The sequence below is a fragment of the Astyanax mexicanus genome, unplaced genomic scaffold (genome assembly GCF_023375975.1).
Source record: "Astyanax mexicanus isolate ESR-SI-001 unplaced genomic scaffold, AstMex3_surface scaffold_35, whole genome shotgun sequence".
Lineage (NCBI taxonomy): Eukaryota > Metazoa > Chordata > Actinopteri > Characiformes > Acestrorhamphidae > Astyanax > Astyanax mexicanus.
In genome coordinates, this window is record NW_026040045.1 from 3577560 (window position 1) to 3599729 (window position 22170).

Consider the following 22170-nt stretch of genomic DNA (forward strand, 5'->3'; position numbering starts at 1 on the left):
TAAATTTACTCTTCCCTAAGCTGCTGGTGTATCTTCACAGCGTGACGCTCAGTCAGTTTCTTATGCGCTCTTAAAATAGGAATGAACAGAAGTCAGCGCACACCTTTCTAAGGTAAGGTAATGACTACAGACACAATGATTGGTTTATTTATGTTACACCCAAAACACACCCATGAATAAGTAAGGGAATTAAAACACACCCTTTGTGCCGTTGGAGCTGCACAAGGAGTATTTTTCAGAGGACACGCCCTAAATCCAACTTTGGAACTATAGATCGTTAAAATAGGGCCCATAGTCTTTGAGGTGTTCTGGGGGATGTCTCTCGCTGTTCCAACATCTCGTCCCTTGGTGGAACAGGACTGCTCAAACGCTCTAACTCAGTCTCTGCAGCCACAGGCTCTTTCATTTCAGATGTGGAGATTTCCACTGATGCAGAGGGAGTCAGGTGTTCTGTGCTTCCATCATCAGTTATCCTAGCCTAGTCAGATTGGACACTGTCCAATCCCAGTGGCACATGCCTTGCAGATCTACATGTCTGCGCCAGGTGTGACCTGATCCTGTGACAACAGTGTAGGACACAGGCCCCGTACATGTAAGAATAACGCCAGGAACCCATTTAGGTCCATAACTGTAATTTCTCATCATCACCTTCTTCTGTTGTTGGAATTCCCTCATTTTGGTGCCTCTGTCATGGTCTTGTTTTTTTGTACTCTTACATTTAGATTTGGCACAAGCAAACCAAAGGTTGATCTCAACCTTCTTAACATCAACAGCTCAGCTGGAGAATGGCCTGTTGTTGTTGTTGTATGTGGCGTAACTCTGTAATGAAACAGGACTCTGGCCAGCTTAGTTTCAACAGTACCTCCAGTTATTTTTTTTCCGTCCTTCTTTCAAGGTTTGTACTGTCCGTTCAGCCAATCCATTAGAGGAAGGATGAAATGAAGCTGATGTCACATGACGAATGCCATTATGTTGCATGAAGTCTGCAAACTCTGCACTTGTGAAAGCTGTTCCATTGTCAATTACCAGGCACTCCGGTATGACATGTGCTGAAGCTCTACCTCATCTTCTCGATAGTGGCTTGACTGGTGGAGGAATTCATGACATATGCATCTATCCATTTTAATGGAACATCCACAAACATTAAAAACATCTTCCCTAGGAAAGGACCAGCATAATATGCATGCAGTCTGGACCACAGTTTCTCGGGCCACTCCCAAGGGTGTAGTGGAGCACTCTGTGGTGACTTGGCATTCTTCTGGCACTCTTCACAGTCCCTTACTTCCTCTTCCACCATTCCCGGCCACCATACATACGATCTAGCCAGGCCCTTCATCCTAGACATGCCTGCATGTGCCTGATGCAGCTGTTTCAGCATAGCTTTCCTGCCCTGGGGTGGAACCACCACCCTGGCACCTCATAACAGACAACCATCTTTGACACTCATCTCCAGCTGTCTTGCGTGATATGGTTGTAATGCAGGATCTGTCACAGGCTGCTAGCCTTTCAAAACATACTCACGCAACTGTAACAGTACATCTTTCGCTGTCCACTTTTTTAACTGTTCTGCTTTCAGTGATGCAGTGTCTATTAAGTCTACCATCAAAGTGATCAATGGTTGGTGGTCTGTGTAGATTGTGAATTTTCGTCCATATAGGTATTTGTGGAAGCATTGAAGTCTGAAAATCACTGCCAGACCTTCCCAGACCTTGTGTAACTGGGAATATTGCCGTTCAGCCGAAGTCAATGTCTTGGAAATGAAGCACAAAGGTCTCTCGCTGCCATCTTCCATTTTGTGTGACAGAACCGCTCCTACCCCATAAGGTGAAGCGTAAGCGATTGTATGTGTAGAATCCTTTGTGTGTGTTTAAAGTTACAAGCTTTTTCGATTGCTCATCCAAAGTGATCTGTTGATATGCGTGGCTCATATCAGGTTTTGAAAATTTCTGTTCTCCTGATAGAACTGCAAACAGATCTTCCACTTTGGGGATTGGATACTGCTCTAGTGAAGCTACTAGATTGACAGTCATTTTATAATCCCCACACTGTCTAATTGTGCCATCCGGCTTTAGCACTGATGATGCCCATTCTGCCTACTTGTTTGGAGTGATGATGTCCTCTTTTAGTAGCCTAGTTATGCACGAGGTCTGTAGAAACGTGGAGTAGCGTCAGCTGCTTCTAGTAGCTTTAGTTCCTTTCAAGGTTCCTAACTTTTTCAGGAAAACCTCAGAATGTTTCTGTAGCACTTGTTGCAGTGTTATCTCTTTGCCATGGGTGTATTTCAGCTCGGCCCAATGTAGCTGAATTTCTCCCAACCAGCCACGGCCTAACAAACTTGGCCCTGCACCCTTTACGACCACAAGAGGAAGTGTCTTTTCTTGGCTCTGGTAGTTCACTTTGACCTGAGCTACTCCAGCTATGTTGATTTGCTCCCCTGTATATGTTTTTAACAGGAGATCTTTGGGTGCTAACTTGGGACTGTGTGCAGCCTTGCAAGCTTCTCTGCAGTCTGCTTCATTCATGGTTGTGACACTACTGCCCGTATCAAGCTCGAATTTACTGGATGGCCGCTTAATTTTCTATTTCCACTTGAAATGGCAGACAAACCAAGTCTCCCTGAAGCTGCCGGAGTCTCCCGCATTTCGGTAGTGGCTCCCTGATGCCCGCGAGTCACATATAATCTCCCGGAATTCAGAATGAATGCCCCAAATGCGCACACAGGCGACAGACTTTTTTTCTCTAATTGCATAAAAAGAGAGAAAACAGAGAGAGTTCTGATTGGCCTGTTCTCTGCAAAGAGTCTGTGAGACAGCCAATCAGTTTTTAGTGTGGGCGGGCAGTGTTGTCCCCCCCCTCCCGGATGGGATTTGTTCAGTGAGTGAGAGAAAGCAGATCATGGCGGAGGCAATATTAATAATTAATATGATTTGAAATGGTTTTGATGTTGTGCAATTTTTTGTGATATTGTAACTGTCAATTTTTGTCAAATAAAGGCTTTTTTCCAAAAAAAAAAAGGAAAGCAGAGGCAGGGCCTTCCAAAAAGAAAAAAGATAAAACTCATTTCACCTCTGAATACTCTAAATTTAATTTTTTAACCTCCCTGAAATCAACTTTTGCAACTTGGGATGTCTGAAATGGCTTCACTCTCTTCAATTCAGTACTTTTCACACTATGTCATGAAAATGTCTGCTTATCTTTTCTCTCTGGGTATCGTGACTTCCTGTTCCTACACGCTCTGGAAATGTGGCCTGTTTTTCCACACAACATTTCTCTTGCTGGAACCTGCACTCAGTAGCAGAATTATTTTTTCCCTTTGCATCTGTAACATTCGACCATTCCTCTGCTTTCAATCTTTTTCTTTTCAGCTGGCCTCTTTGTTTTAACCTGAATGGCATTACCGGTTGTAACAGCCTGTAAGCCTTGTAAGTCCTGTGCATTTTTATTTGCGTCTTCAACTGCCAGTGCAATTTTCCAGGCTTTACAAATGTCAGATTCGTCTCTGATAGCAACCTCCTTTGGATTCGGTCATTAATACCGCACACTAGTCGGTCTCGTAGCATTTGCTCCAAAGTCTCTCCATAATTACAATCCTGAGCTAGTCGTCTCAATTCTGATACATACTCAGTGACCGTCTCAGTGGAACTTAAAACTCGACCTTAAACCTCTGAACTATTTCACTGGGTCTTGGGTTGAAGTGGTTTTTAAACAGACTCACCAGTTCAGCATAGGATCTGGGCTTCTCTGGACTCAGAAGGTTCCTCATTAAATTGCAGGTAGCTGCTCCAACAACACTTAGAATGGCAAGTTTCTTTTAATTTTCACTGATGCCATTTGCAATGAAAACTGTTCCAAAACTTCACGGTGTTCATCCCAGGATTGTTCTTTTGAGTCAAATGCCTTGAGGTTTCCTATAGTTACCATTGCAATTCCTTTTCATCCAGTCCCTCTCTCTTCCATTTGTTTTTGTGGAGTTGTTTTTCCTTTTTTTTAAGCAAACAACCCTCCACACCCAGGCAGCTTTTCACCTCGTCGCCAACAAGATGTAGTATCTTTAAATCAAAACATCTTAGATAAGCCAGATTAAGACTTTATTATGACTCACGAGATGCACGAGTAGTGTTTAAGCCAGGGGTGTCAAACTCATTTTAGCCAAGGGCCACATTGGCATATTGGCTGTCCTCTGAGGGCCAGATGTAACTTATAAATGTAATAAAATGTAACCAAATGTAATATAAAATGAATGTAATTACTCCTTAATGTTAAATAACTCTCAATATATTATTTATTCAATCAAATATTACAGTTGCATGGAAAAATGTTTGCTTGTTGCTCTATTAACATAAATCTTTTTAATTTGTCATGTTATGAAATCCAAAAACTCCATCAATCAAGAACCAAACTAAACAAGTGAATATAATGACATTAAATACAAGTTATATTAACTTTGATCAAAACGTTTGATATTGAAATAAGCCTTAATAAATATAAAATAAAAAATTGTGAGCTGTTAAGAACATGTGACAGATTTAGCATTTCCTCAGATTTAGCAGTTCTTCATCCAACCACTAGTCGGAGCTGCAGCAGCACAAGCCTGCAGTCAGAGCTACAGCCCAGCCGCGGGCTACAGGGCTCAGCTGAGCCAGTCTGGAGCGGTTTTAAAATGTTTAAGTTCATCTGTGTAGGAAATAAAGGTTTTAACCCCACTAACCGGATAATACAGCTCTCTACAGTTCATCTTTCAGCCCAAGCAGCTAACAGCAGCAGTTTAGAGCAGCCGTCACGGAGTCACTGCTGGGATTACATTATAAACAGGTCAGTTAGCGCGCTGCTAACCTCAGGATGTTTATAACTACGGAGTTTAGAACACACCACGGCTGCAAGGTTAGACTGTTGAAGGCTACTGAAGACTATTAAAGTCTATTAGAGGTTATTGAAAGGGTTATTGGGGGCAGAAATCAGTAAAGGCTGGTTAGATAAGTGATTCACGTGCTCGTCCTTTGCTGAGGTGAAACTGTGACTAGCGCTGTCACAGTGATGTTTATTAACGTCATTAAAACGTGCCAGGTCTTATAAATATTTACACATAACTTATCTCTCCTAAAAAGCGTTTATTTTGGTCAGAAACACTCCTCGTAACACAAAAGGCATACCGGTCTTTCGCCTTGAAGCACAGCCGTCCGTCTGCATCAGCTTCTCTTTTTCTGGACATTATGGGATAAACATTTGTATGTCTCAATTCCACCCGCGAAGTTACGCCTTCCCTCCGGCAGGGTTTCCACATCAATGACTACACTGCCGTGTAGTGGCAGTAAGCCGTAACTTCGCGGGTAACACAATCGACAAGCATTGTAGGAAATGTAGTTTTTGGTCAAAGCACGCTTCTGACCTATTTATTATAGACACTAAGATTTTACAAGCTCTCGCGGGCCACATAAAAAGACGTGGCGGGCCACATCTGGCCCGCGGGCCTTGTGTTTGACACATGTGGTTTAAGCTCTCCGTTTCTTTTGTCTGGCTTGAGGAACAGCTGTGCTTGCTCTGCTTATAAAACAGCAACTAAAAACAAGCGCCCCCTTTAGGTGCTACAATAGCCCTGGTTTCTTATGTATTTTACTATATACTACTACCTATCTATCTAATTCCAAAGTTAAGCTAACTGACTAGACACAAGCTGCATTTTATTAAGCACACAGTGGGTTGGAACTGTGTTTTGTTTCAGACGTGTATTTTTAACCAGCTATCAGAAACAGTGTCATCATAGTTTACATGGTTAGCTCCGTTACCTTTTTTTTTTAGAAAAATGGGGGTAAAATATGGTAGTTTCCCAGCCAAAACGGGTATGACTTTCACATAACACTTTTGATTAATTGATTGGTTGATTAATTGATTGATTGACCCAGGCACACACAAATACTCATGACTCCTACACTAAACTGATTATGAACAAAATGTTGTCAGATAAAAAATATATTAAAGTTATAAATAGGAATAGTTTATTTTAGTAATGATTTTGGTAGGTAGGAGCTCCGGTCCAGTTCTCTCCTAGTGCAGTGTAGCTAGCGTTAGCTATATAGCTAACAGAGCAGTACCACAAAAAAGAGCCAATAAACATCACAAGTAAAAGTTTATTATACACACTGATTAAATAAAATGAATAAAATGAAGCTCTTTTCACGCTTGATATCAGTTACTACTGACTAGCTTATCGTTAGCAAGCTAAGGTAATGGGTAAGCTAGGGACTACTAAAGCTAAAATATTGGCTCTGTACATTTTAGCTACACTGTAAAAAGCTTCTTTTACATTTTAAGATAAAGGATTGTAAAGTAACAGTAATTCACTGTGGAAAAGGTCACAGCTGTCAGGTCTGGTGCTACACTACCCAGAATGCACCACACACTGACATCACATCTACTCTTTGTGTATGACCTCGTGATTGTTTATTCTCGACTCAGATTTTTGCCTACACTCTGATATTGGACTTGTATTACCTGGACTGTTTATACCGTTGCTGATTTTTGCCTGCTACTGCCTTGCCGTGTATGACCTCAGGACTGTCCCTCGTTTTTGATACTTGTTTTTCTCTCTGGCTGCTGTTCACCCTTGTTGAACTTTTTCTGTATATTGACTACCCGTTGTTTCTGTGCTGTAAAATAAATCACAGTTTTCTGCATCTGCATCTGTGTCTGAGTACTGTCTAGCCTTGACAACAGCATATATACTGTATAATAAGAATAGTAATGTGTAAATCAAATTTAAATAAACTAAAATAAATAATTACCATAAAAAACAACTATTCTTTGCAATAATCAGATGTAATTTAAATGTTTGGACTCTTAGTATTGAGAATTGTATAGACTGTGTATTTTATGGTAAGTTTACAGTACAGCCTATTGTTATTTTACAGTGCCTCTACTTTATAACCCTAGGTAACTGTTTTCTAGAAATTCTGGAAAACTGGTTTGATAAATAATATTGAGAAAATGATTTGCACTCACTTTTCTGGGTAGAACGTAACCCATATTTTGAGTAAATATTATCTAAATTGACACACAAAAAAACAGTAAAGTTTAACTAACATTTCTTAGTAAATCACACAAAATATCTATCTTTATTTTTGGCTATCAGAAACCACAGCAGCACTGCATCTCACTCACAGTCTCTCCATCTGCTCATTGCATAGCTTGTCTAATCCAAGTAGAGAAGTATTTCCTAAAGTGTCTTTTTTAACCTGCGGGCAGAGGTATTTCAAAAATGTTTTTTTCTATTTTGCAAGTAAAAAATATTTTAAACATTTAAATAGTTCAGCAAATCTGAAGTTAATTAATAAGATAATATGTTAATTTATTTGCAAAATAAAACATGTTAAGGTCAAGCTAGTTGATCTCTGGATTTTTTGGGAAGTTCTCTGTAATGATGGTACTTCATCTCCTACTTTTGGAATAAGTTTGGGAGGTGCAAATGACGTGGGAATCAGCCAATATAATGAACTCACTAACTCTTTTGTTGCTGAATACAATCAAATCCTCACAGCATTGTTCCGACATCTAGTAGGAACTATTCCCTCAGACGGTAGAGACAGTTACACCAAAAAGCAGGATAAACTCTTTTTAATACCCTTCATCTTGTAATACCACCAACTATTAGATGTCAAAAGCCCTTAGGATTACACGTTCATGGTCTAGCTGCCTCAGCAGACTAAATGTCTATCTTATAAAACCCGAACAAAGCATTTAAAGGTTTAGATGGGTTTAAATGTGAGAGCTGCTAATGCTAAGGTTTTGTGATATTACATTAAGTTAGTATAATATTTTTTTTTCAAGAATTTCTCTTAAACTGGGTGTGTCCTCCTGTCACTGACTCACTGTCATTGTGTTGTTATTTCCATTGGGCTTTTGTCTTTTAGGCATACTTGTATATCTTCATACTTGTATATATTCATACTTGTATATCTTCATACTTGTATATATTCATACTTGTATATCTTCATACTTGTATATATTCATACTTGTATATCTTCATACTTGTATATCTTCATACTTGTATATATTCATACTTGTATATCTTCATACTTGTATATATTCATACTTGTATATATTCATACTTGTATATCTTCATACTTGTATATATTCATACTTGTATATATTCATACTTGTATATATTCATACTTGTATATATTCATACTTGTATATATTCATACTTGTATATATTCATACTTGTATATCTTCATACTTGTATATATTCATACTTGTATATCTTCATACTTGTATATATTCATACTTGTATATATTCATACTTGTATATATTCATACTTGTATATATTCATACTTGTATATCTTCATACTTGTATATATTCATACTTGTATATATTCATACTTGTATATCTTCGGCTGCTTGTTCTCAGTGTTGAAGGCTGTTTGAGTAAGTTTATCTTGTTAAAGTTGAGGGTCGCATGGATTTTAGTCAATATCAGCAGATTCTTAAGAACAATGCTTAAAAATCAGTGAGAAAGTTGAAGTTTAAGTGCCGGGGCTGGATACCTCAATGAGACAACAACCCTAAACACTAAACTCTAAACTCTAAACACTGCTCAACATCTACTAAAGCATTCATGCAGAGAAACAAGTACATCATTCTGGAATCATCATCTCAGATCATCTCAGACCCAGACCTGAATATTATTAAACATCTGTGGTGAGATTTAAAGCGAGCTGTTCATGATCAGAAACCATCAAACCTGACAGAACTGGAGATATATGATATATTTTACTGAAATTGCCGGTCTGAACAACAACTGATTTATAAAGGACAATCATTATCAGAATGAATTAAGCTACCCTTAATTTTTTTTTATAGTGGAGCCTCTTCTAGCACTTTGTAAAATGCATGGAATACTATAGTGGGCATAAATAAATTCACCAATTCACTGTTTAACAGACGGTAGCATTGGGTCAGTCTATAGCCCATCATGCACATATTTCACCACAATCATCATAATATGGTGTCTATGGACACACCACACCACCTCTAAAAAATCACTTTAAAGGCTCCTAAATCTTGAGAGTCAAGGTTCCCTTTAATAGTGCACTGCCCAAATAATGTAACAGCAGGGCTATTTGAGGTAAAATGACTGAATTCTACTACTACTAAATTGGGCAAGTCCTTTTTAAAGAGCACTGGAGATATCAGATTAATAGGACAATAGGATTTTTATTTTAATATAAGGTTAAAGACTAATAGTAAACAAGGATTTTAAAGTTAGCATCTTGGTTACAGTCAGGAGTCAGTAAATTTGCCTAAAGACATTCATACCACTGTCTACTTCCTTTACCTTTATTTCAAACAAACATGCAAACCCACATAAATCTGTGCGTGTTACAGTAACAGAAAATGCTTCTTCTAAAAAATCCATTCACTGAATCAGTGCCGTAGTAGACAAAAGCTGCAATAACACGTGAGCGCCAGAAGGGGGAGGCAACTCCTTAAAATAAGCCTGTAGCGTATAAAGCGCAGAGCAGAGCTGAGCTTTATCTATAATCCCAACAGAGAAACAAAGAAAGCCCGCAGAGCGAAGGATTCAGCCCCAGACATGCCTTACCTTGCCTGAAGATTTGATCCCTTTCGCCAAAGACGCGTAGACTATCAGCCAGGCCAAAAAGAGGCATGCAGCCAGGGGCCAGCGGATATCCCCAGGGTATTCAATCCCTTTAGAGATGTGTAATACATTATATCTGATCAAAAACAGAAGAGAAAAGTGTACCTTTACCATAATATACGTACTCAATTCACTGAAATACCTGCTGAAAAACATTAAAAATTAGCAATAGTAATGTAAGGCAACGCTTGAAATATTAGTGGTGCACGTCTGGGGGTTGCATCAAATTCTAACGTTGTCAATCTGTATTAATCATTCATAGTAGCAGTTTTTCAATAAATAATACACATTTCGCTCTTTTTACTAAATCTGAAAATATTGGTCAATAAATTAAATCAGATAAATATATGTAAGGTATTACACCATTCTTGTTCTGGCGCAGAAACAGTTAAACTACCGAAAATAACAGGTTGTCATAAAAATAAAACAGCCTTATAGTATCAGTTTTTATGCAATTAAATTGCAAAATAAAATTAAAATAGCAGCAAATCTTAATTTTTAAACAGACCAGACAAGCTATTTCGGAGCTTTTTTCTAAAAATTAAAATCGTGTGGTTACCTTTAAGTATTTTAAGCATGTTTTTATTCAGAAGAAAATGTACAAATATTCATATTCTATTTATTATTTACTCACTTGAAGTACTCCTCACTGGGGCTGACGTAGGTCCTGTTCTCTGTTGTGATGTTTAATAACCTGCTCAAATTCCCAGCGGCGTTTGCGGACAAACAAAACGTGGTGTTTTTAACTGAGCTGACGTTTCTATCTCGAATTATACAAGAATCTGTTGCAGAAGGGAAAAAAAAGTTTGCAAACAATGTAACACAAATAAGATCACTGGAAAATCTTTCTTTTGGGGCTGTACGACATCAATATTCAGTCAAAATGAATACAGGTCCGTTCAGTTTATTTTTTACCATTTAACGTGCAAAAAAAAATATTTACGTAAACAATTTTAAAATCACAATTTTCAGTAATGTTTTCATCAGCGGTAAAAGTTAGGCATTTGCTGCATTTCTGCTTTATTTGCTGAAGTTCGCACACCCGCCACACGGTGTCGTTTCGCCACACTGCGGCACTGCAGTGTTTTACAGTAAATCTGTCAAGCAAGCATATTTTCTGCTGAATTTACTAAAACACTTCCGTCGAATTAAACGCGTTTTAAGACACATAAAAACTTTAATTTGACGTTGTATTGACGAAAACCTATTAAGTAATAGCTCCAGGAACATTTCGCAAAACATGGCATTTGTTTCATATCTTAAACATAATCAAATAGACGCGATCATCATACTTAATGACACGTGCTATTAAAAAAAACGAAACATGTTAAATTACAAAATATCATCATCAGGTTTCAAAGGACAGACGGGACAGGACATATTACCAATTACTGCACAATCAATGACTTCATAAATGTGTTAAACAATAAAAGCAGTAAAGCAGATGCAAATGGAGAGAATTAAGTGAGTGCAGTGTTAAGTGTTAAGTGCAGTGCAGTTGTAATGAGGCTGTTGACGAGCTAAAACACACTGCAGAAGAACAATTAGAAACTAAAAACTAAAACCTGCATCTGAGTGTGAAGGTGGAGAGAGAAAGAGAGAGAGAGAAAGTGGCGCATTGCGTACAGAAAGAGGATGGAGGGATAAGTGGAGAGATGATGGCATACTAGAGGAGTAAATATACAATGATAAATCTGACTTGAAAATTATGTAACAAAATAATTAAAATAATAAATGAACAGAAATTCTAAGGGATAATACAAAGAGCAATAATTAGAAAGATTTGGACATAAATTGTAAAATAGAAATAGGGAATTGTTAACAATTATTAATTGTTGCCGAACATGCTGTTTTTTGGGAACAGTAAAGATGTATAAATAAAAATAGATAAATAGAAGGAATTGTTTCTTCTGTAATTTAGCATATGCTGATCTTTAGGAACTGATAGAGTGATAAAGAAAAGCCCTACTCAGTTTTAATGTCTACTGAATGGAGGATAAGACAGAGTAATAGGCTATGGGGCCCATGCTTTTAGCATGTCCTGATATTTAATTGAAGGACAAATGGAGAAAGATAAATAAAGTAATAAATAAAAACAGTTTCAGTGTTTTCCAGACTTAATTCATGGGAAGGAGACAGATAGAGTGATCAGTATGAGTATTTCAGTTGTTTAAAGGAGTTTGATAGATGGACAGCTGGATGGAGGGACAAACAACACAGTGTCCTGTCCAGTTTCAGCATTTCCACATATTTTATAGATAGATGAAGGACTACAGTGAAAGTAGGAATTCCTTTTTTTAAGGAAGACTAACTTGATAGTAGGACCAAAAAGGATAAAGGTGTTCCTGTTTAATTTGAACATCCTATCAGGTATACTAGTAAAGTAAAGCAGAGTATATAAAGGAAAAATAGATAGAGGATGGGGGGGGACAAGATTATAGAGTGGCAGATTGAAGTCCTATTCAGATTAATCTCTAATAGAGGAACTAAACTGTGGGATAAACAAAGTGTTTCCATTCCGTTTCATAGTGTCATAATGTTAGAGAACAATGAAGCGATAAATACAGAGACATACTAATGAGCGTTTGTAATCAAATAATTGACAGATGGAAGGATAATCAGAGTGTTAATTATTAGATGTGTTCCTACTTACTCGCAATAGAGGGGTGGAGGTTACAATAGAGAGAGGATTGGAATATGTTGGATGTGTCCTGTATTGCTCCAGGTACAGAGGAACAGAAGGATTGAGATGGAGTGATAAATAAAATAATACCCTGCTTGGTTTTAGCATTTATGGGCAGGGGAACAGAGGAATAAACAGATAGGTAGATAAACAGGTGTCCTACCCAGTCTCAGCATGTGCTGGTCTTTGCATTCAACTGTGTTCCAGACATTGTTGCAAAAGGTCCAGGGCAGAAAATCCTTCAACGAAGTGAACGAAGCGAACAGGTAGTACAGTGTCCAGCACATGATTATATTATAGTATATGGCTATCAACACAGATATAATCAACATGGCAATCCCGCAACCTACAATAAATAAACCAGAATAGACAACAACATTACTTCGCAAGGAGAGAGAGAGGCTTACTGACAAACAACACACAATACTGTAGAGGAATGCAAGGTCAAGTGTGGAATAAACTTGGGACACATTCATGGCAGTTTTAGAGTAGATTTCAGGAAAATTCAGGACAGATCCGTGGCAACTACAGGGCATATGATTGAGGTAGGCTTGGGTCAGGTTTGGGAAGTAATTGGGTCAGGTTTGGGATATGATTGAGGTAGGCTTGGGGCAGGTTTGGGATATGATTGAGGTAGGCTTGGGGCAGGTTTGGAAAGTAATTGGGGCAGGTTTGTAATGTGATTAAGGTAGGTATGAGGGTGTGATTGATGTAGGCTTGGGGCAGGTTTGGGAAGTAATTGGTGCAGGTTTGTAACAGGTTTGGGATGAGATTGGGGCAGGTTTGGAATGTGATTGGGGTAGGCTTGGGATGTGATTGGGTCAGGTTGAGGATGTGATTGGGGCAAAATGGGATGTGATTGGGTTAGGCTTCGGGCATAATTGGGACAGATCTGAGTTGTAATTGGGGCAATTTGGAGTCTAGGTTTTTAGAAAGGACTAGGGTTGTAGGTCAAGTTGAATTGGTATGGATAAGTGGGCAAGTGGGTAGGTAGGTGGGGAGCAGGTTTACCTTGCAGGGCAGGAATGGCTTTCCAGACGGAGACAGGACCCTGACTGGCAAACTGTCCCAAAGACACTTCCAGCAGGAAGATGGGGATTCCAGCCAGACCCAACATAATCAGGTACGGGATTAAAAACGCACCTGAAAACACACACACACACATACACACACTCAATTAACACGTCTAAGTAAAATGTAATAGTTCAAAAAAATATATATAATAAGCATAAGAAACTAAATAATAATGAAGGTGAAACGATTTTTTATGTAGTGCGGGGGGGGGGGGGGGGGGGTGGGGTGGGGGGGGATTGTGTATGGGGGGTCGGAGTGGGCTGGAGCCCCTGCCCCTTTTGCTCTTACTGCCCATAGTGCCTTTTTGTCTTTTTTTTTTTTTAAGAAAAAAGAAGAAACTGCCGTATTATACCCCTCTTTCTCGTCGTTTTCACGTATTAGTATTTTCCCGTAAATTTCCTATATTATAATAAATAAAAAAACAATATTGATCGGGAGACCGCTGTGTGAATGGAAAAGCTCTTAACGTCAATCATGGTGCCGGTTCACGGATAAAGTCCCGCATTTCAGGAGTAACATCCAATCATCTTGCTGGTTTTGAGGAGCGTGGAGGAGAGTTAGTGTAAAAATTTATTTAGCTAACTAGTTTGCTAGAAGCCAGATGTAGAGGATAGCTAGAATTTAGTACAATACTGGGTAATATTCGTAGTTTAAAACAGTTTCTTAACCCTGGGCACTGCCCTAAAGTTGTGTATTTTCCACCTGATCCAAAAGATCAGCTAATTAGCAATCCTTTATTGAGTTTACCTGTTAAAATTCCTTAGCCCCCTATGGATCCTAAATCAATCATTATGCATATCAGCAGTGGATTAGACACATCATACCACCACTTACTTTAATAAGTGCCTTTAAATCAGAGACATCTCTATGCAGAACAGTGGGAATATGCAGTAGAATATGCAGGAACAGGGTTGAGAAACACTGATATAACCTGACTTCTGTTCATTTGTAGTTTACAGTAACACCACAGTAATACCACAAATCATCCAGTTATAATGTAGGATATGATTCTGTATAGTGTTTCAAATCTGTGCTCGATGTGCCCGCTTTTGACCTTGAGCACCTGCCCCTCCAAAGGTCCCTGAAATTAAGTGAATAAATAAAGAAGTAAATCCAAGTTACATTCACTCTGTGGTGTCCAGGTGCTCCGCGTGCACAGTGAGCGTGCGCGGTGCAAGTGAGTAATGAGGGGTGGATGGTGTGCAAGTTTTTGTGAGGGGGTAGATGGTGCTGCAGTTTTAGCCCCTCACCTCCTCCGTTCTGAAATGCCAGGTAGGGGAACCTCCACACGTTCCCCAAGCCCACCGCGTAGCCCACCATGGACAGAATGAAATCCATCTTATTGGACCAGTTCCCGCGCGCTTTATTCTCATCACCCCCATCATCTTCCTCATCCTAAACCCAATAGCGCGGATAAACAGATACACACACCAATAAAATATAATCAACAACAACAATAATAATAATAATAATAATAATAATAATAATAATAATAATAATAATAATAATAACAACAATTAAAATAATAATAATTATAATAATAAAAAGAAGAAGAATGCGGATTCATAGATATACTATATACTATTATTATTAACAACAACAACAATAATAATAATAATAATAATAATAATAATAATAATACATAATAATTAAACCTACATAATGTTAAATCATGAGGGCAAAAATACATCAGTACAATAATGCGGATACATAGACAGTCTATATACTATTCATACTTTTGTATAATAATACTGAATAATACGTAATACTAAGTCATGAAAGCAAAAATAAACCAATACAACAATAATAATAATAATAATAATAATAATAATAATAATAATAATAATAATAATAATAATAATGTTTTACATAATAGTTAGGAGTAATGATCATATTCAGAAGCAGGTTTGGTCTGGCATCGGGACGTGAGCTATCTTGGTTTTCGTGTTTAAATGTTCTAAATGTGGATTTGTGTTTATACAGTCTAAATTTCGAGGTTTAAATTTGTGTTTAGCCATTTGAAATTCGTTTTTAATCAATCTGGATTTGTAGTTAAATTTGTAGTTAATCTTAAAATATTTCGCTGCAGAAATATCTCTAGCGCACGTGCCACGCTGCAGAAAGTATAGCTGTGTTTGTGTTTATATCAAAGCCGAATAAACTATTTTATTTTATAATATTATATTAACTGTATTTAAAAGCATATGATAATGATATTAATGTTCATTCCGATTACTAGGAAGGAAGTACCAAGTATATTTGTTATATAAGCTAAAATAATATAAATATAATAATAGGTTAACAACGATAGCAACAATACTACTAATACATAATAATTACACTAATTATAATAATACTGGCATTGTTTTAGTAGTAAGTGTTTGGACCACTGATGGCAGTGTAAATCCTGTGTTCTGCATTGTGAGCACTTTAACTCCATCTGCACCAAACTCTGTACCAACACTCACCCCCCGTGCGCTGGTGAAAGTGCCGTAGCCCCCCTCCGCCTCCTCAGCGCGCGCTCTGCCCTGCTCCGCGAGACATGAATTCTTGTCCTCCGCGGGGCAGAAATTTTTATCCTCAGTAGGACAAAAGTTTTTACCCTCTGCGAGGCAGAAGCTGTTACCGCCCGTCTCTCCGTCTTGCTGCTGCATCTCCCTTTGCTCACTTCCCTCCTGCCCCAAACATTAACACAGCGCCAGTAAACAAACAATAAACCAACTATTTAAACCACTTAAACCATTATTACAATTAACACATCACATCATTACACTAACCGCTAACAGCTGATCCTGCTCTCCATTCATCCTCTTCTCTTTCTTTCTTTTTCTCTATTTCTACTTTCTTTACCTCTCCTATTTCTGTCTTTCTCTCGCTCACTCCCTTCCTCCCTCCCTCTTTCTGTCCCAAAAACTCTCTCTTTTTCTCTCCCTCTCTCTTTCTGTCTCTCTCCCCCTGTCCTTTCTCTCTCTTTCCCTCTCTTCCCTCTTTCTCTGTCTCAAACTCTCTCTCTTCCTTCTCCCCCTTCCTCTCTCTATCTCTCTCTCCTCGCTCTTTCTGTCTCCCTGTTGGAGCTTCTTTAATTTTCCGCCTCATTTGTCTCTCAGTCTGACACACACACACACACACACACACACACACACACACACCGTCTCTCTTTCTCTCTCTCTTTCTCTCTCTGAAACGATATCAAATATTAATAATAATAATAAAAATAAAAATTATAATACAGGTTCTGATTCACAGATCTGTAAACAGCTAAGTTACAAACGCGAGGAGAGTGTATCTGAGTGAACTACACACTAACTGAAGGTCTTTTATAAACAGAACCGCGCGCGAGAGGGAGGCTCGTGCGGTGAAGTTTCAGTACCGCGGATAGCGCCGAGACTCAGCCCCGTGAACTCGAGGCAGCCCGCGTGTGCGCGCATATAGAGCGCGTGGAGCTCGGTAAGGCAGCGTACTCACCATTTCTTGTGTGCGCGCGTGAATATCCGAACGGATTTAGCTCGAGGAGGAAATGTACAGCAGCCCCACCACGATCCCCCTCTCTCTCTCTCTCTCTCTTACACGCTCTCACTCATTCCCTCTTTCCTTTTTTTAAAGAGTCGTGCAGCTGCGCTCGTGCGCTCGCTTTCCGATATTGAGTGAATTATGTGTCCCTCAGGAGGCTTACAGCACAGGCTATTTTACTCCAGTTAGTGTTTACTTAGTTTAATATACGAAACAGCAGTGTGTTAAGCACAGTAAATGTGTGTGTGTGTCTGTCTAAAAAAATGAAATATCAAAAAATTTAATGTAAATGTAGATACAAGGTTTTGTGAGACAGCGATGGTATTACATATATATAATAGTTTATGTAAACTATATTCTGACCATGAACTGTTTTATTTATTTATTTATTTATTTATATTTACAGCGTGTCCGCGTTCATTATGATTTTATTTATCTGCTACATCTTTTCACCCTCGCGTGATCACGTGCAGAAAGAGTACAGTACGTAAACAGGTGCGCTGATTAATGCGGGGTTGTAGATTACACCTTAGAGAATTCAGCATATTTCTTTTAGTTGAGCCTGCGTTCTCCAGGACGGGGTTTGGGGGGGGGGGGGGGGTTGGGGGCGGGGTGCTTTGTGCCTGGAACTGCTCCTTTGTGAAACTTTTACGCAAAAGCCCGTTTCTATTTCGGGCACGGCGCTCGTGCAGGTCAGCGCTGTAAATCTGAACGAAGACCGCAACGCAATACTAATATGCAAATGAGTTACTAAGCATCTATTTGTGTGTGAACTGATAAATGGTTAAAATCTTAAGAAGGACCCTTATAGCATTCCGTATAAACAAATAAGGAAATACATATCGTATCATACACTGTATATGCCGAATACACAATGACCCTACTGCCTTATAACAAATATAAATATACACATTAAATATAATATATACACAGAGACAGGTTTAAACAAGAAATAATAATAATAATAATAATAATAATAATAATAATAATAATAATAATATAAAAAGTATTATTATTATTATTTTTTTTTTAAACACATAACGCTGCTGATCCTGAGCACAAATCATGCTTAATTTTGTTAGTTTATGTAATAGTCTTTCAGATCCTGGATAGACTGGAATTTTTGTGTAAGATGGGATATTTCTGCATGATGTAAAATTATACCTGCAGTATTAACAGCTCCTTACATTGAAACTTTATTTTTCATGCAGACATCCTCTATAAAAATAAGTATTTTAAAGGGGTTCCTAAGTTAAGGTTGTAGTCAAAAACAGAACTGTGAACTGTGTGCGCGCGTGAATATCCGAACGGATTTAGCTCGAGGAGGAAATGTACAGGAAATATTTAACTGCTCAAAAACTGTAAAACGTAGCGCTTTGTAAGTCCTGTCTCGGTTCTCTCACTCATTACTCATATAATAAGTCCATGAGTGCGTCCCAATTGCGTACTAATTACTGATATGCAGTTTTTAAGTATGTAGATGTAGTATAGTTAATGTGTAAAAGTTGAATATACTCAAGTATCCACAATACTCTGAACTTGTTGGTTTATATGTGTGGATATACTGTTCTCCCAAAAAGCATATAAAACGGAACTAGAGCTTTTTACGTCTGGAACAATATTAGAATAGATTGCTGATAAGGCAGATGGAGAGCCAATGTTTTTTGCAGTATTAGAAAATATAATATATTATTCTTATCAAATATGAAGGAAAAAAAGGAAAATAAAGTAATATAAAAATAAACAAACAAATGTTTCATGCTGCATCGCTTTCAGTTAGTACTGTTTTTTATGAACTAACCTGCCAAACTCACATTACCAAGATGAGTATACAGTACAGGTGCGTCTAAAAAATAGAATCATCGAAAAGTTCATTTATTTCAGTAAATCAGTTCAAAGACTGAAGTTCGTTTATATATGTTCATCATATAGAGAGTGTTCTATATCAAGAGTTTATTCATTTTACTGTTGATTATGGCTTACAGACAAATGAAAACCCAAAAGTTAGTATTTCAGAAAATTATATTACATAAAACCAATTTTAAAAACGGATTTTTAGTGCAGAAATATTGGTCTACCCAACTCTATGTTAATATGTACAGTATGTGCACTCAGTCCTTGGTCAGGGTTGATTTTGCATGAATTACATCATCAGTGGGGAGTGGCATGGAGGGGGTCAGTCTATAGATATAGGTCAGTCTATAGATATAGCACTGCTGAGGTGTTTTGGAAGTTTGGAAAGTTGTTTGAATGCGGGTTTCAGCTCTTCTGCATTGTTGGTCCTGGTGTCTCTCATCTTGCTCCTAACAATAACCAACAGATTCTCTGTGGGGTTAAGAGTTTCCTGGCCAATCAGGCGCAGTGATACTGTGGCTAATAAAGCAGGGATTGGTACGTTTGGCAGTGTGCCAAGTCCTGCTGGGAAACAAAAACCGGATTCCAAAAGGAAGCATGAAGTGCTGTAAAATGTCCTGGTAGACGCTGCGCTGATACGTGATTTGATATATGCCAGCGGATCACATGACTCCCCAAACCATCACCGATTAAAACTTCACACTGCACCTCAAACAGCCTCTTCACTTTACCTCCAGACTGTGGGAGCTTGCTTTACAAATGAAATGAAAATTTACTCACATCTGAAAACACAAACACGTCTTTGGGTATAGCACTGGGTAACTACTGAGTAGTTCTTTTTCTCGTTGGTCCTGGTAAGACGCTTCTGCCTCTGGGTCATCAGTGCTCAGCTGCAGCTCATGTCCTGGATGTGTCTGTTAGTGGTGACTCTTGAAGCTCTGACTCCAGTCTTTACACTGTGAATCTCCGCCAAATTATTCAGTGGCCTTTTCTTGGCTATCATTTCAATGCTGAGGTTATTCCTGTTGCTTGTGTACCTTTTCCTACCACATTTCCTTCCACTCAACTTTTCATTAATATGCTTGGATACAGCACTCTGTGAACAGTCAGCTTCTTCAGCAGTTGATCTTCTATGGCTCACTCTCCTTGTTGAGTGTGTCAATTTCCCATAATTGTGCAGTCTACACAACCACACTGATGGACCATTAGAAGGCTTGAAAAACCTTTGGAGGTATTTTGTTTTGATTTGCTGATTAGAGTGAGACACCATGAGTCTAAAATATTGAACTGTATCACAATGTTCTAATTTCCTGCACAGTAAAATCTAGTGTTAAAATCGCAGTGTAAACATTTTTGACTCCCTGGGTGTTATCCTAACAACTCTCAGTGTTACAGTTCACATAAAGTTGGAATTATTTGCCAGAGTTAACACATTTTAACTCCTCCCAGTGTTTTCTATCTTAAAAGCTCCGCCTTCAAATTTTGTTACACTTAAAGTTTGTCAGTTGCCATTTTCTTCCTGATGCAGCGATAGCAGCAGGTGCGTCTTTTTCTCTCAAACTCTTGAATTTGATAAGTAGTGACATTAAGTATATTTAGTATTGTTTTATTGTGTATTAAATGTGTTTTTTATTTCTAAATATTGTTTAAATGCATTTTATTAATATCGTGGAATCCTTTTTGGGCTTCTTCAGTTAGTTAGCTAACCTAACTAATGCTAGCTGAGGTGAACTGGAACTTTCTCACAATAAACTGGCTAGCCCAGCCAAAGATATTGGAAAAAAACGTGATTGAAAGTTGTTCTGTTTTGCCATTGAAACCTATGGTAATGGGTGGGGTTACACAGCTTTCTGCAACCGAACAGCAGGGGGCGCCCGACCTGTGGTGGCTTCACTTTTAAGAGATGATGCTCTGTCCAGCTATACACAGTCTATGAGCCAAGCTAACTGAAGATAGGAATTAACCTATGTTCTCTTAAACAACTAAACTTGCTCAGCTAGCTGATGTGAAATAGGGACTTTCTAAAGGAAACAACTAACCTAGCTAACTTCTCACAATTTCAACAAAAAGCGTAGTGTAAGCTAGCTTTAACTTGGGTTAAATGGGGAACCTCTTGCCAGAAAAAGCTAGGTTAGCTAATCTAGCTAACTAGCTAGCCCTAGCTTATATGAAACGGGCAACTTATTGCAAGAAACAACTTAAAGTTAACTAGCTAGCTAGCTTGCTAAGGTGAAATTGAAAAGTTCTTTCAGAAAACCAACACTATCTAGCTAAATGGCACTGTGTCAAATATTAAAAGCATTTGACACTGTTTTACTCTTATTCATTGTGGGCATACCTTTTGCTAAGGTTTCTTTCATACTTTTTTTACACTTACTTTACACTGTTTATCATTCCCATAATAGAGCTAATATTATCCCATCACCTCAAAGTCCCTGTGTTACCCTAACTTTACTAACGTTACCTGTTTACATACTACACTTTTCTGCTCAGTCTGTCCCTCGGTTTCTGTGTCACAAGCCTGCATCTCTGTCTGCTGCTGCTGCTGCTGCAGAGGACGCGGAGCTACAGCAGCGAACAGGTCTGTGATTTTTACACATTTTGTAGCAGCTACAGTTTCTCCGCGCCCCCTTTCTGCCGCTTCTCTTTCACCATGCAGCCTCTCCTTTAACATACGCGCTCCACACTGACAGTAGTGGGAGTACAGTGAACCACGCAGAGAGAGGGTGGGGCCTACATACTTGGGATGCTCCAGTCACAGTTTAACAGTTTTTTTTGTGACGCGAACTTTTTAATTTAATTTCTAAGGATATATATTAAACTGAACTTTTTCATTTCCACCCAATTGTATTTGAGCAGTGGGTAACCAAGGACTGGGAAGGATACACCAGGTAGTTCCACTGGTGGAGTCATAATCTTGTTAGTTACAGGTTTTATTCTGTTCTAAATAAAGCTTGTTCCAGATAAATAGACAGTCTCCTTGCTCCTTGTTTTGTACCTGACCTTTTGTATTTATTTTAATGAATTTCCCAAAGATACACTACTTAGGTTTTAGAAAAGTAACAGTTTATACATTATTAAAAGTAATAATGTACTAATAAATTACTTTTTTTATTTACTCTAAAATATTAACTCGTATTTTTTACTGTAGTGGGTAGGACCATATAAAAATTTGGGAGAGAAAACTCCTTTAAGAGATTACAATTTTACTGGGTAGCTGTTGTAAATATTTGAGTAACAGCCCACATAATAACTACAGTGGTGTGAAAAAGTGTTTGCCCCCTTTCTGATTACCTGATTTATTGCATGTTTGTCACACCTAAATGTTTCGGAACATCAAACCAATTTAAATATTAGACAAAGACAACACAGGTAAACACAAAATACTATTTTTAA

General features: G+C 38.3%; 1 protein-coding gene across 2 annotated transcripts in view; it reads right to left on the reverse strand.

The window, feature by feature from the left end:
* The window catches only part of slc6a5 (solute carrier family 6 member 5), a 42598-nt gene extending 25639 nt beyond the window's left edge, over window positions 1-16959 (reverse strand). The window contains exons 1-7 of one of the 2 annotated variants that reach the window (XM_049473237.1): window positions 16876-16959; window positions 15879-16085; window positions 14661-14805; window positions 13348-13479; window positions 12500-12682; window positions 10288-10435; window positions 9597-9729 (exon numbers count right to left, since the gene is read on the reverse strand). In XM_049473237.1, coding sequence (XP_049329194.1) covers window positions 9597-9729; window positions 10288-10435; window positions 12500-12682; window positions 13348-13479; window positions 14661-14805; window positions 15879-16085; window positions 16876-16878 — 951 coding nt within the window. In that variant the 5' untranslated portion in view covers window positions 16879-16959. Of the gene's footprint in view, window positions 1-9596; window positions 9730-10287; window positions 10436-12499; window positions 12683-13347; window positions 13480-14660; window positions 14806-15878; window positions 16086-16187; window positions 16417-16875 lie in introns of those variants that run through there. The other variant, XM_049473236.1, reaches the window with a different exon arrangement.
* Between the last annotated feature and the right edge of the window lie 5211 nt (window positions 16960-22170).